This window comes from Anguilla rostrata, chromosome 17, assembly GCF_018555375.3.
Source record: "Anguilla rostrata isolate EN2019 chromosome 17, ASM1855537v3, whole genome shotgun sequence".
Taxonomy (NCBI): Eukaryota; Metazoa; Chordata; class Actinopteri; order Anguilliformes; family Anguillidae; genus Anguilla; species Anguilla rostrata.
This window is the reverse complement of record NC_057949.1, coordinates 24,929,341-24,943,675: the sequence shown is the minus strand read 5'-3', so window position 1 is coordinate 24,943,675 and position 14,335 is coordinate 24,929,341. Positions and strand designations below refer to the sequence as shown.

General features: G+C 46.1%; 2 protein-coding genes across 3 annotated transcripts; one reads left to right on the top strand and one right to left on the bottom strand.

The window, feature by feature from the left end:
- Positions 1-883: 883 nt before the first annotated feature.
- LOC135244090 (E3 ubiquitin-protein ligase TRIM7-like) lies at positions 884-7,123 on the bottom strand. Its single transcript, XM_064316289.1, has 5 exons — positions 6,537-7,123; positions 6,075-6,181; positions 5,543-5,651; positions 1,725-5,183; positions 884-907 (listed from the first exon to the last, which is right to left on the bottom strand). The coding sequence occupies exons 4-5, from the start codon at positions 2,151-2,153 to the stop codon at positions 884-886; spliced, it is 453 nt and encodes a 150-aa protein (XP_064172359.1). The 5' UTR covers positions 2,154-5,183; positions 5,543-5,651; positions 6,075-6,181; positions 6,537-7,123.
- A 336-nt stretch (positions 7,124-7,459) lies between these two features.
- On the top strand, positions 7,460-11,153 carry pgls (6-phosphogluconolactonase). Of its 2 annotated transcripts, none has more exons than XM_064314517.1 (6): positions 7,460-7,603; positions 8,532-8,800; positions 9,400-9,507; positions 9,610-9,711; positions 10,121-10,261; positions 10,514-11,153. In XM_064314517.1, exons 2-6 carry the CDS (start codon positions 8,534-8,536, stop codon positions 10,658-10,660), a joined length of 765 nt encoding a protein of 254 aa, XP_064170587.1. In that variant the 5' UTR covers positions 7,460-7,603; positions 8,532-8,533; the 3' UTR covers positions 10,661-11,153. The 2 variants fall into 2 exon arrangements, with proteins under 2 accessions (XP_064170587.1, XP_064170588.1); XM_064314518.1 differs by having other exon boundaries at positions 7,519-7,599.
- The last annotated feature ends 3,182 nt before the right edge of the window (positions 11,154-14,335 follow it).

The window sequence follows — 14,335 nt, the reverse complement described above, 5'->3', positions numbered from 1 at the left end:
AGACGCAGGCATCGGGTTACAGAGCCACCGCCGCGCCCCGCCTACCCCCCCTCCACCCCCCCCTCGTCTTGCCTCTTTGACATTTCGTTTGTTTGTGGCTGCACAAGTGGAGCACAGAGAGGAAGATGGAGGCACTCTCCTGGTGAGCGTCTTTTTAAAACGCGTGCTAAGGTGCCCATGGTGGTATCCAAACCAAGGAAATTGAGGTAGGATGGAAGTGTGTGAAGGATTGTGTAAGAAGCCCCTCCAAAAAAACACATCAGCTTTATTTCACAACACAACTCTACTTCAGCTTTCCTTCTTCCAAGGCTGTACCGGTTTTCCCAAAACACTTGTGCCATGGAAAAAATTATTTTTATTTATTTTTTTTAAATTTTGCTTTGTACCTGAAGTCAGTTCAGTGAACTGAAATGCAGCCTATGACAGTATGTCTCAGAAGACAAAAAAAATCATATTGAATTATATGGAGAACAAGCCATCATAGTTGTGGAATTCACAAGACAGGTAAAGGGCATGAATGTCCAGTCACTGATAAAGGGTATACATAAAAAATGCTACAAGACTTCTTCAGGTGTTATAAAGTGCTCCCCCAGGCTTGGTCTCCAGATCCACGTAAACATGGCCAAAATGTGTCGTCCAACCTTCACTGAAGTAAATGATGTGAAGTCCATCCAGCGTTCTTCAATAATGAATGGATAATAACAGTCCACTTTCTCCACCATCACCACAAAGTGATGTGGAATTATTCTCAAGCGATCACAAGTCCACCATTTCCCCACTATTAGCACACGCAGAGCAATGAACGCTGCGGTGCTCTCAAAGATGGATGCGAACGACAGACAGACAACATCATCACTGAGGGAATGCTGACGCTCTCGCACACTCACACCCAGCCACCCAAAAACACCTGCCCACACAAACACACCCACCCGCACAAACACACCCACCCACACAAACACACCCGCCCACACACTTCCTGCACTCATAAATATTCCTCACTCTACTCATGTCAAGAGGGACTCATGACAGTTACACAGGAAAAACTGCTGACATAGATGACACACAAACACTACTGACACAAACTGAGGGAATATTTTACTCGAGCAATACCCTTTCCCCAAATCGTGTCCACGACATATACTTTGTTTGTCTATATACTACTAATATACTAATTTTTTGTATAAGACTAATACTTTGTCTGTGACTTACACCCACTCAGCATGTAGACTCAACGGGCAGTCCGACCGAAATGCTGGCCGATTTCGGGCAGGTTGAGGCATCGATGTACCGAGGAAGACCTTACCCAACACGAGCGCACAACACAAACACCGCACGCACAACGCAAACACCGCACGCACAACACGCACACCGCACGCACAACACGCACACAGCGCGGATGAAGCACACAGTACAGGCAGAGCACACAACACACACACACAGCGCACAGAGCGGACACAACGCACACACACACAGCGCACAGAGCGGACACAATGCACACAGAGCAGACACGACGCACACACACACACACAGCGCACAGAGCGGACACAACACACACACACAGCGCACAGAGCGGACACAACACACACAGAGCGGACACGACGCGCACACACAGCGCACACACACACAGTGCACAGAGCGGGCACAATGCACACACAGCGCACAGAGCGGACACACACACACACACACACACACAGTGCACAGAGCGGACAGTCCTGCGGCCGTACCTTGCAGTCGTGCGCGGCCTCCTTCAGCGGGTACACCCTGTGCCCGCTGTGGCGGGCGGCGCCGGGGCAGGCGGCGCAGACGGGCCGCAGGTCCTCCAGGCAGAAGAGCGCCAGGCGGCGGCCGTGCTCGGCGCAGGCGGTGCCGCCGGGCTCCCCGTCGCAGAGCGGGCAGTCCTGCGAGCCGCTGCGCTCCCAGCGCCGCAGCAGGCAGGCGCCGCAGAAGCTGCGGCCGCAGCACACGCAGGAGAGCACCACGGGCTCGGCGAAGACCTCCCCGCACGCGCCGCAGCTGGGCTCGTCCTCCAGCGAGGAGGGGCACACCGCCTCCATGCCGTCTCCCTGCTCCAGTCCCAGCACCATGTCCCCGGCGGGTCGCGTCTGCGGCGGGACCTCCGAGCCTCTCTCCCGGGTTCTGACTCCGTCCTGCATCTATAGCGCCTATCTATACGCTGCGCGCATCCCACTATATGTTCTGTGTGCGCAGGCATGCGTGTGGACCTGTCGGATCGAGTTACGGCAACCTTAGCCCCACGAGACGGCTATCTCTCAGGTTACTCTGATGTATGTTCTCTACATGAAGTGGGGACTAAAATAAAACCAAGGTTGTTTACACTAAAAATGAGGGCAAGATTTTATTTTTATTTTTTTCCACAAAATTTTTTTCACAACAAAAAAACAAAAAACAGTTTTTAACAGACTGCGTAACACAAGTAACAAGTAACACAAAATGGGTTAACTAGAAATGGGGGTATGCTTCAAAATGACATTATGTTTGGGGCTGGTCTCCTGGTTGATTAATATTGATTAATATTCTTATAGACAACCTCTCTTTTCCATCTCTCTGTGGGAAGCAATACAAATGAGAAATCCACACCTCATTCTGTCCAAGTCAGGCTTGACATACTGATATATTTATAGATGTACCGTTTGCGCCTGCAAAGAGAACCCTTTGCATTTGCTGTTGCTCCCCACCCCTCCACTCTTCTTACTTCTCTTCAGGCTGTACCATGGGAATTTTAACAGTGTTAAAGTAAAGGGCATAAATGTCCAATCACTGAAAAAAAAGGGTGTACACAAAAAAGGCAACAAAACTTCTGGTCTGCTCCCCCAGGCTTGGTCCCAGGTTACAGTACACATGGCCAAAATGTATCTTCCAACCTTCGCTGAAGCAAATGATATCAACCGTGAGACTGTACCATGAGAATTTTAACAGTGTGAAGGGTCGGCAAGAACACTTCATGAAACTTTACTTTGTACATCAATGTAAATTAACAGTGCTCTGTGTTTACTCTACAAAGGGAGTTAGTATTTACCGTCCACAGGGAAGCGGGGGGGGGGGGGGGGGGAAGAGGGGTTCTTCAATATGTAATAAAATGGCAGGGCAGAGTCCTTTCGGCATGCCTGTAGCCTGCAAGTGTGAAATTAATTGTTCACAGGATTCCGTAACAGAATAACAGTTGTGTTTCTACTAAAATGGCAGGAGATTTTTTAAAAAATTTTTATTTAAATTTAGATTCACTATTTTTGTGACATCCATGTCGTGTGCATGCAGTAAGGGTTAAAACAATTCAAGCATGGGTTACTGTAAATGAAGTCAAGTTGAGTTTCAAGTTGTGTGGCCATATTCTTGGCAGAAATGAGTTTGGACCCTTTTTGGGATGTAATTTTTTTTGGGTAGCTTTTGTATTATTTTCAAATAACTGCCATGATGTCAAGACAAACATAAGTTCCTTATGGAGACAAACAGACATGTTTATTCTAAGGACACCAAACAAAACAAAAGGCAGTGTATTTCCTAGAAGTTGAAATTATTTCTTGCCATTTTTGGGGTGGTTCTGTACAATACAGGACTGATATTATCACCACGGAATCATTTTGAGGTGTGAATTTAAAAATGCAATACAAAAACGATAAATTCAAAAACCATTACCAATCAATTCTTTATATATTGCGAACAAATAAAAACAGTCTGAACGGAAAATTCAGCCATTAACACTGTGTGAATTCAAAGCCCTCTACTGACGCACCATTGGATGTTAGCAGGGCAATGTTTGACTGCAAGTTCAAAGTTGTTATTGCCTCAATGGGCCAATTAGCCATTCTACTTTACTGTCTAGTCTTTTTCTGAGAAAGAACTAGTACGTTTCTCATTTTTGTTTACTTTGGACCTGGCAATTTGGTGGTGCAGACGAAGGTGAAGTTTTTTTTTTTGAGAAACACGTTGTCCATGGTGAGAGCACTTTATTCGGTTGCGCTCATGTGAATTAAGACAGGTCTTGTAATAAAAACCCTTTCCACACTCTCTACACCTGTAGGGTTTCACTCCTGTGTGAATTCGAAGATGTTTTTTAAGATAACCTTTCTCAGTGAAGCTCTTTCCACATTCGAGACATGTGTATGGTTTTTCACCTGTGTGAATCACCTGGTGATTCTTAAAATTAGCTCTCTGGGTGAAATTCTTGCCACACTCGGCACAGCTGTACGGTCTCTCTCCTCTGTGGATTGTGCGCTGGTGTATATTAAGACTGCAGCGCTGCGTGAAACACTTCCCGCACTCAAAGCACCTGTGCGGTTTCATCACCGTGCGAACACACGGATACTGATCAAAAGTATTAATGTCCACGAAACGCCGCTGGCAAGCCGCACAGCTGTAGAAATTACCTTCTAGGGAAATGCGGTGCTGAGATTCTAATTTTCTCTTCTGTGAAGAAGCATCTCCACTATTGGTACAACTGTACGGTTTCTCTCTCCTTTGCGGGCACTGGTGTGAACTCAAGTGAGCTTCCTGAGAAAAGCCATTTCCACAGTCGATACACTTGTACGGTTTCTCGCCAGGGAGAGAGCACAGGTGCGAATCAAGATGCAATTTTTCTAAATAATATTTCCCGCAGTCGTTACAGCGAAACGGCTTCTCCCTGTGGACGGCCAGATGCGTTTCGAGGTCGTATAGACAGCTGAACGTCTTCGTGCAGTGTTCGCAACTGAGCCAGCCGTTTTCAAACGCTTGCTGTCCAGGCTCGACGCTTTCGCGCCGCTCAGCTTCGGCTTTTTGACCGAGGCGGTTCCCGCTTCCGCCGGGGCAGGCGCACGCGTGCCTTTTAAAATTACCAAAATAGGCATAACTCTTTCCGCAGTGCGTGCAAGCCAGCGGCTTTCTCCCGGCGGCTCCTTCTTGGCCCTTCGCCGCATCGGCGTTCCTGTCGCGAAGGAAGTAGCGCCGAATACCTTCAGGTTGAGGCCCCCCGGCGCTCTGCGGGGGTGGGGGTGGGGGTGCGGGCCCCGCGCGCGGTTCTGCGGGGCCCTCCGTAGCGCCGGGGAGCGCGCGCTGGTCCCGTCGGCTCCCCGTGGCCGCGGGCGGCGAGTCAGGTTCCCGCGTTGCTTCCGCGGGGGCGGGCAGCGCATCGGACTCCTCGCCGACGCACCGAGGTTCGGTGGAATCTCTCCCCGATTGGAAAACACCTGTGGAGATCCAGGTGGTTATCCTGTATGCTGTGTGGTTGGATACAATGTAAATGCTACGTAAAAAAAAAAAAGTTGCCCTGGATGAGAGCGTCTGCTAAATGCCTGTAATGTAACGTAACGGGATGGTGCGGGCTTGTAACCAAAAGGTTGCAGGTTCGATTTTTGTCTCTCTTAATGAGCACAACTGTATCCATGAATGGTGGCTTTTAGGAACACTGACAGGCACCTGCTTTTCTCTGCGTGTTTGGTCTAAAGTGCATTAAAACACCCCGAGTTCTAGCATTAATGGTTAAGATTCTTCCCCCACAGTATTAGGAATCATCCTAAAGGTTCTCTTTACCCTGCACTACACTTACCATCGCAGATCTGTAGACCTCCATGTGGCTCGCTGTCCTCCAAGTTCTCCTCGAACTGCTCGACCTTACCGGAATACAGACCCGCCTTGTCCTCCCCTGTCTGTGTCCCCTGTAAGAGAAGAGCGAGAAGATCGATCCATCAATCAATCATCAATCAATCAATCAATCAATCAAGACTTTATTTGTATAGCACTTTTCATACAAGTAAAATATAACAAAGTGCTTCACACAATACAACAACCCCCCCTCCCCACCCGCCTAAAAAAACAAAACAAAACAAAAAAAAAACAACAGATTAATGAATAAAACTCAATTAAAAGCCAGGCTAAAAAGGTAGGTCTTGAGTTTACTTTTAAAAATATCAACATTCTCTGCTGCCCTCAGGCCTTCAGGAAGGCTGTTCCAGAGGCGTGGATCATTCTCTGTGGACCACATTTTCAGCTCACTACCGCCCTATCGGTCACACACCAAAAAGAACCCAGGTCAGACGTGCCCCACTCAGCCCCCCTGGTTAAGACCAGTGTGACCTGACCTCCTCGTTGGTGACTGGCTGCATTGGAACTTCTTCCTTCCACAGGCTGACGCTGCACTCCTTCAGAAAAACACCATCTATGGAGAATGGTTGTTCCTTTTCTGAAACTAAATACACAAAAGTCAATAGTCAATGTTAGGCTATGCTTGTGCATGTTACAGACAATTCAGAAAAGAATTGTCCTTGCTAATTGAGAGGAATGATATCCCCTCCATCGTCCCCTCAACAACAAAAACAACAAAAAAACAAACAGTGATTTTTGAATGATGAAACGGTGATTATGTCATGCACGTAAAAAGGCATATTCAAGATACTGGAGACCCTTTATGCTAGGGGGCCATCTCTACCCAATCATCTCAAGTGCTGCAGCAGGCTAGGGAGGTCAGAGAAGGCAAATTCTGACGGATTCGAGCGCTCCCGAAAAAGAAGTTCTCTAAGTTAACCCGGAGCGCTTGCACTCACCGTAATTGTCGCTGGACGGTGCGTCCGCTCCTCGAATTTCATCGCCGATCTGCTCATTGACATTGCGAATTCTGTCTCCCGCTACCGCCCTTATTTTTATACCTTTTCGAGCTGCTTCTAGTTCCTTCTCCATTTGCAGTAATCTCCGCTTAAGCGTTTCATTCTCTTTCTTACTCCGAGACATTTCCAAACACGACACTTCAGTGCCTTCGTCGATGACTTTTCTGATTTCTGCGATTGCTGATTTAGCCAGTGCCTCCACGATAGAGACGACCTGTGTTTGCAAGTGCAACGCGAGAGGAGTCGACATTATAGCGAACACTGTTCCTTCTTTATCTGAAAAAATGAGGAGCTGCTCCTGCTCCAAGTAGGCCACAGCGCAAAACAATGAAAAGTCAAAGGGAACTGCGCAGCTGGACGTTACGTAGAAACGTAGTAACTTATATTTTGACCCGAGAAGACTGTTTTGAGTGACTGAACCGTTTCTCTTCAATTTTTGTTTAGAGGCATGGGTTTAGAGGAGTTTATAAGAGCGGGAAGAAAGGGAAACACTCCACGGTGACTGCATCCCATGACAATCATGGGGGAAATTTTCAAAATAAATGCAATAAATCTGAAATTGGAATGGTCTTGGAACTACCTTATCACTACAATTAAATGTAAATATAATAAAAATGCATTATGTTCTTATAAGAAGTAATAATAAATTCTTCAAAAACCTACCCCTGTATTCGTGTTTGTGTGACAGGACAGAGTTAACTTTTTTCATTAAAAATGTTTTTCAACTATGCTAACTAAGCCTATTTTATTAGATTTTTTATATTCTGTTTTGCCACCATTCACCAGTAAGTTTGTACCCCATATTGAAGAGTCGTTTTCTTTCCTTTATACTGAATCCCTCGTTGGTCTTGGCCACTCGGGAAACGTAATTCAGAAAATGACGTTTTCAAAAGCTTTCCGTTGAGCTTTTATTTTGAAACTCGATTAGGAAACTCCACCGGAAGTATCTTACTGTGGCTAGCGTCACATGATCTGCTCAGCGTAGTTCACACTGTCAAACAAAGAAGGTAAATGTGCGAATATTTTTATATTACGCTGTTGTGCCGTGAATTCGCTGGGCAGCTATTTTAAAAGCATTTGTAATGATTCGTCAGGAGTATGTTATATGACAGGCCACCTGACCAGCCGTGCTTACGAACTAGCAGTAGCGTCTACGCTTCTCAGACTCGGATTCGTTAGCTAGCTTTGAATGAAGAGTTTTAGTGTAACATGGCTTCATTATTCAGAAAATGCACGAAGACAGAAGGCATGCACGATGACAGAAGTTTTGCATCAGCAGTAACTTTCGACTTGCTGTTTTGCTTACAATAATTTATTTAGATAGATGGAAAAGAACACGTGCACGTCTTGCTGGGATCGCATATACTGGCATGACTAGAACCACATTTGATCGATTCCCGTTTCAGCACGTACTCCAGTTAATGTTTTCCCTAAGGCCTGCTCGCCAACACTCACTTAATCTACGTTTCAGCTCAGTTTTCAGCTTGCATTTGTAGCCAGCTCTTACGAGATGGCTACAAATGCAATCTTTCTTTCAACAAGTCAATGAATTCCAAATGAATTCTACGTGAATTGTAGTGTGTGTGTGTGTGTGTGTGTGTGTGTGTGTGTGTGTGTGGTTGATACAAGCGATAACCCCTGTTGATACATGGGGAAACAAATGCATTATGAAAAATGTATGCTTGCCATTGTTTTGAATATTTCCGCAAGACTTGTCTTGTAGGTGTCCTTCCTCATTTTTGTCATTTCCCCCTGAACTTCCCCCTCTCTATGCCTTGTGAGCTCATTCGCTGCAAAGCTTCCTCCACTGCAGCGCCCACTGCGTTTGTGGACTTTGTGGAGAAGTTCTGGTCTCTGAGAGAGTAGTCTTCCCCTCTGTCCTGTTCTCGTTCCGTCTTGTTCCTTCTGACACCCCCATCGACCCCCTTTTGTCAGACATGTCCAATCGCAGGGTCCTGGTGTTCCCGTCTGCGGCAGAGCTAGGTCCGGCGCTGGCTCGTCTGGTGACCGCGCGGGCGGACCAGGCGTGCGGGTCGGCCAGGGGCCGTTTCTCTGTGGGCGTGTCGGGCGGCAGCCTGGTGGCCATGTTGGGCAAGGAGCTGACCTCCTTGCCCGACCTGGACTGCAGCCGTTGGCTCGTGGGCTTCTGCGACGAGAGGGTGGTCCCGTTCAGCGATCCGGAAAGCACCTACGGGCTGTACAAGGTAAGCGCCTCGTTGCACTTTGGGCCCCTTGGCCTCGGACACGTCAGTAGTGGGACCCACGAGTATCGCGTGTGGAGCTTGGTTCACACAGAGCGTCTCCCTTCACAGGAGGAGAGAACTTGGTAACATAACGTAACATAATGACGAGAACAGGCCATTCAGCCCAACAATGCTTGCCATTTTCCTGACCAAATTAGAGTGCTCTGATTACCTGTAGACTAGATAGTATCTAACAGCGTATCATTACATTACATTACATTACATTATAGGCATTTAGCAGACGCTCTTATCCAGAGCGACGTACAACAAGTGCATAGGTTTCATGATGTAGAGGCGCAAAAGAAATCAAGCCTAGTCTTGAAAATCCCCAGAGTCCCTGCCTGTACTATGTGACCTGGCAGGCTATTCCACGCATTGACTACTCTCTGTGTGAAAAAATTCTTCCTAATGTCTGTATGGCCTTTACCTTTTGCTAATTTCCATTTAAGTCCCCTCGTTTTTTCATTCGTTCTACTAAAATAACTCAGCCTAGTAGCAGGAACCAATAGCAAAAATGTAATAAGTGTGGATTCCTTTTTTTTTTTTTTTTTTTGCTGCAGGATCAGCTTTTCTCCAAAGTCAATATACCTGAGAGTGGAGTTCTGGCCATCAACCCAAGTTTACCTGTGCGAGAGTGTGCAGAGGACTACGCTCGCAAACTGAGCGAGGTAAACCCGTCGTCTGAAGTCCCGCCTTACTCAGGTTCTGTCTGTGAACAGGTGTTCGTGTGTTCAGTATGCAGTGAGGGCTTGTGTGTTTTCTTCCCTCAGAACTTCCCCGGTGAGGCAATCCCTGTTTTTGACCTGCTGCTCCTGGGGATGGGTCCTGATGGACACACATGCTCACTCTTCCCAGACCACCCCCTGCTGGAGGTACAGCTGAACTACACCCAACTTCGTTCTATTTTGTATTTGAGCCTGTGCCACATGCGCAGTCATAAAAAGGCGCAGAACATTACATTACATTACATTACAGGCATTTAGCAGACGCTCTTATCCAGAGCGACTTACACAACTTTTACACAGCATTTTACATTGTATCCATTTATACAGCTGGATATATACTGAAGCAATGCAGGTTAAGTACCTTGCTCAAGGGTACAACGGCAGTGTCCTACCCGGGAATCGAACCTGCGACCTTTCGGTTACAAGCCCAGTTCCTTACCCACTGTGCTACACTCCGTCCTATGGCGTTGTGCAGTGTGAACACACTGTTCCCACAGGAATTCGGATATGCGGTGGGCCAGATCCACGTCTCTTCCTTTTACTTTGCTCTTGACAGGAGAGCCAGAAGACGGTGGCCCCCATCAGCGACTCGCCCAAGCCTCCCCCTCAGCGCGTCACCCTGACACTGCCCGTGGTCAACGCTGCACGCTGTGTGGCATTTGTGTCAACAGGGGGCAGCAAAGCCTCTGTGCTGAAGGTGAGTGCCCTCTCCCAAAGCCCCTGATATTATGTAAATTGCTCAATTAACAAGTCGCTACACGTGGATGCGAGCATTACTTGCGTCTCTGGGAAATGCACTGAGCATTGAAAATGTTATTCTATGACTTACCATTGAACACTGTGACTTAGGGTTCAATTGTAAGTCATAGGAATAACGTACCATTCTCTGAAGAATGGTTGCATTGTGGAATGTTAGTTGACAGTCTGTCTGGTTCTGTGTTTCTGTCAGCGGGTCCTGGAGGGTGGGGAAGGCCCAGTTCTGCCTGCAGCAAGGGTGGCCCCTGGCAAGGGAGAGCTCCTCTGGCTCCTGGACGAGCCAGCCGCGGCCTCCCTGACCCTCCAGGTGGAGAGGCCAGCTCCTGGTGCACACATCTGAAACACCACCAGGGGGAGCCAGAGAGAGGAACTTGACATCTGTAGGGACGTTAGAAGAGTACTAAGCACTTTTGCACTGACGGTTCTGAAAGCAAATGTGAACTCCTTGAAATCGACACAAAAGAAAACTTGCAGTGAGGGGGGTATAATTATGTGTTGCACACAGCAGTGAAGCTCGTGGACCGTGTTATTTCCAGTAGACTTTATTCCCCTGTTTTGCAATCCATCTGGTTGTTCATTTGGCACTTAGCGGGAAAGGTTCTGGACAAAATAGGAAGACTTATTTTTGAATCCATTCCATTTAAATTTTTTAAAATTTATTTTTAGGCTGTGCAGTGCTGAAAACGAGAGTGCCCTGGAATAAACAGCCATGTTTGAAAATGCACTCTGGTTCTCACTCACAGGTTTCTCAGTTCTGAAAAGCTGTTTGAATCCTTTATCGATTCATTATTTTTTACTCTCAACCTGAATAAACAGACGTTTTCCCCCCTGTAGATGCGGTTGTGCTAATGAACTGTAGCACTTTGGCTTCACTAATAAGTACACTGAAGAGAGAGACATGTATGCCCTTCTACCAGTGGGAAGTGGAAGCAGAGGAACAGGAAATGTGTCACAGTGACAATGCAGGGCTGACTAGGGTGTGTTCACATGCAGGGCAAGGGGTCATTTTCAATTTCTCCATATTTTGGTGGAACACTAGAAAACAATTTAATTGGAAAACAGAAATCTGAGTTGTATGTTGTTGTTTGATAACTGTTGTTGTTTGTGTGCGGGCGCGTGAATGCATCCTTGTTTACAGGTCCTATAAAGCCCCACATGCTACAAACACACACACACACAGAGAGTCATTCAAACTGCTTGTCCTCACCTGTTTTCCCCCTTTTTGGACAGAATGAGGTATATTTTCTCTAGAAGTGATGACTTCATATCTGAACCATGCAAGACTGAATGGCGTCCAGCCCACAGCTGGCCACTGCGAGTCAGCCAGGTGGTAGCTGTTTCCCATGGACACTGCACACCATAGGCTTCCTCAGTTAGACTCAGTAACGCTTATGAATGAGAAGAGTTACTATAGCTTTTCTTCAATTGTGTTTTCTGTGAATTCAAATGGGTTGCGCCAAGAACTATCCAACTCTAGGAGATTTCAGCATATAGTCTGTCAGTGGTAACCAATCCTTGTTTCTGGAGATCTACCATCCTGTAGGTTTTCATTTCAACCCTAATTTGGCACACCTGACCCCACAAATTAGCAGGTCACAGCTAGACACTCTCTAGCTGTTGGATGAGGTGTGCTTCATTAGGGTTGGAGTGAAAACCTACAGGAAGGTAGATCTCTACAGAATCTCGTGTAAAAAAATAAGATGTGCAGACCGAATACATGGGTTGGCTGTCGGACCGTTACAGAACGGTCCCTCGAATTAATTCTGACCCTAGAAACTAATCGCTAATGTCTATTGTTTTTTGTGGTTTCCTTTCGATAAGCAGCCAATTTAGGCTGTAAAAACGCAGTGTGAAGACTCTAGCGAAACGGTGACTTGGGTAAGTCACTTTAAATTGATCTCTTTCTTTGAGAAATTGACGGGAACCGCCCTGTTGTCTGTTGCAGGCCTTCCCAAACTTTCGCCGTGTCGCTTATGGATGTTTATGTTCCAAACAATTCGGTTAGGTAGGCAAACTGCGAACGTTCGCGTGCCTCCTTTAGATATGTTCGACAAACATGCATTCTCGGTATATCGAACGTAATTGATTTACTGAGAATCCAGGGCTATCAAACATATCTAAGAAATTGTACCGCCTGTAGAGACTTTGTAGAGGTGTTTGCTAAATTAACGATTCACAGAAAATGGTAAGTGCGCAACAAAACAAAAAACAAAAAACAAAAACCGGCTACCCATGGGTCCTAGGACTACATTTGGAGAATCTTGCAAGCCTGTAGGGATATACCGGTGGTTGTGTTCGTTTATGCAACAACTCCGATTTCAGTTCGTGTCGGTCAGAAGTTGTTCGTGTGCTGGGGCATATAAGCAGGCGGGCATCGCATCTCTGACCATTGCGTGTCTGACCGCAGGCAAACAATGCGCTGCGAGAGTCCAGGAATGTATGTTCTGTCAACATGTCCTAAATCTCGGGCTAGTGTTGTGTTTGCATACCTGACTGAAAACAGATCAGCCCTCGGGATCGTTTCTAAAAGTCTTTCCATATATATATTGTAGCTAATTTTCTCCTCATTGAAATGTAATTATATTGAATTATGTTTTTCAAACGAGCTGCAACCGCTAATTTAAAGCTGCTGGTGGTATCACTACAGTCCGAACGACCATGTGTTTCCAGTCTTCCCAATTAAGTATTCATGGTGAAATGAGCTTCGTGGGTCATAAAGAAACATAATTTTACTCGCAATACCTATCGAGCTAAACGTAGGCAAATTGTTTCTAAAAAAAAAGTGACAAAATCTGTAAATCTGAGCATCATCCAGTCACGCCCATATTATGGATTCTTGCACATTCCAGCTCTACAGAAGACCGATACCCTTAAAGGGATTAGCACGCCTTCTCGAAGAAGTGGCGAATTCATTCTATAGACACACGTGTGAGTTCCACCAGAACGAGGCTTGAAACGTCTTAGGCAGGGGTCTGCAGCCGTGGTCCTGGAGAGCCACAGGCTCTGCTGGTTTTTGTCGCTACTCTGTACTTGGGGTGTTATGGTTTGGGCATTGTATGGATGGCACGTGTAGCTCTACTGGCTCACTTGTCTTCATTGATGACGTATAACTGTTTATGGCAGCAGCAGTATTAATTTTGAAGTGTACAGAAGTATAAACGTATCTGCTAAAGTTGAACTAACTGCCTTCAAACTCTCAATATGGCGATTCATCTGACAGCAAAACAACAATCCCAAAAAATACAGTTCTGCTAAAGCAACAAAGGAGTTTTTCAAAGCCAAAAACGAGAAAATTCTTGACTGGCCAGGTCCTGTCCCCCGAATCCATTTGAACATGCGCTTCACATGCTGAAGAAAACTTTAGGCAATTAGCCCCTGAAACGAGCAAGAGCTGAGGATGGTTGCAGTACAGGCCTGGCAGTGCATCACTGGGGAAGATACTCAGCATGTGGTGATGTCTATGACTTTTAGCAGTCATTGCATGCAAAGGATATGTGACAAAGTAGGCTACTAAACATGACTTCTTTCCTTCACATAACATTTATGATCCAGGCATGGAATGGGGAAGCTATGTATAAAAAGTGCTATAATTTGTACGTGGTGAAACCAAAGTGCATACAAACACTCTTAAATAAAAGACGAGTGTTCATTTTAATCACATGTGAATTGTTTGATTACAAATCTAAAATTGTGGAGTCAAATAAAGGTAAGAAATGTCTTCCCAAACGTCACGGTGCTCGCTCACACACAGCAAAATAAGGCTGATTCTGGGTGAAGCAGTTAGCCTGGTTTCAAATCGTGAAAACCATTTGAAATAACATATTAGCCGTTACTTTGCTCTTTTATTTGGTCGAAAACTCGGGCACTTAATTTAATTGTATTTCTCTAAAAAAAAAATTGGGGAAGTTAGGCTAGAACAAACTCTTGATGACGTAGACATCACGGAGTCTGCTTCAAATGAGCGCCTGTGTGACCTTTGACCCATTAGTAGAACCTCCCCTTTAATTCTGAGTTC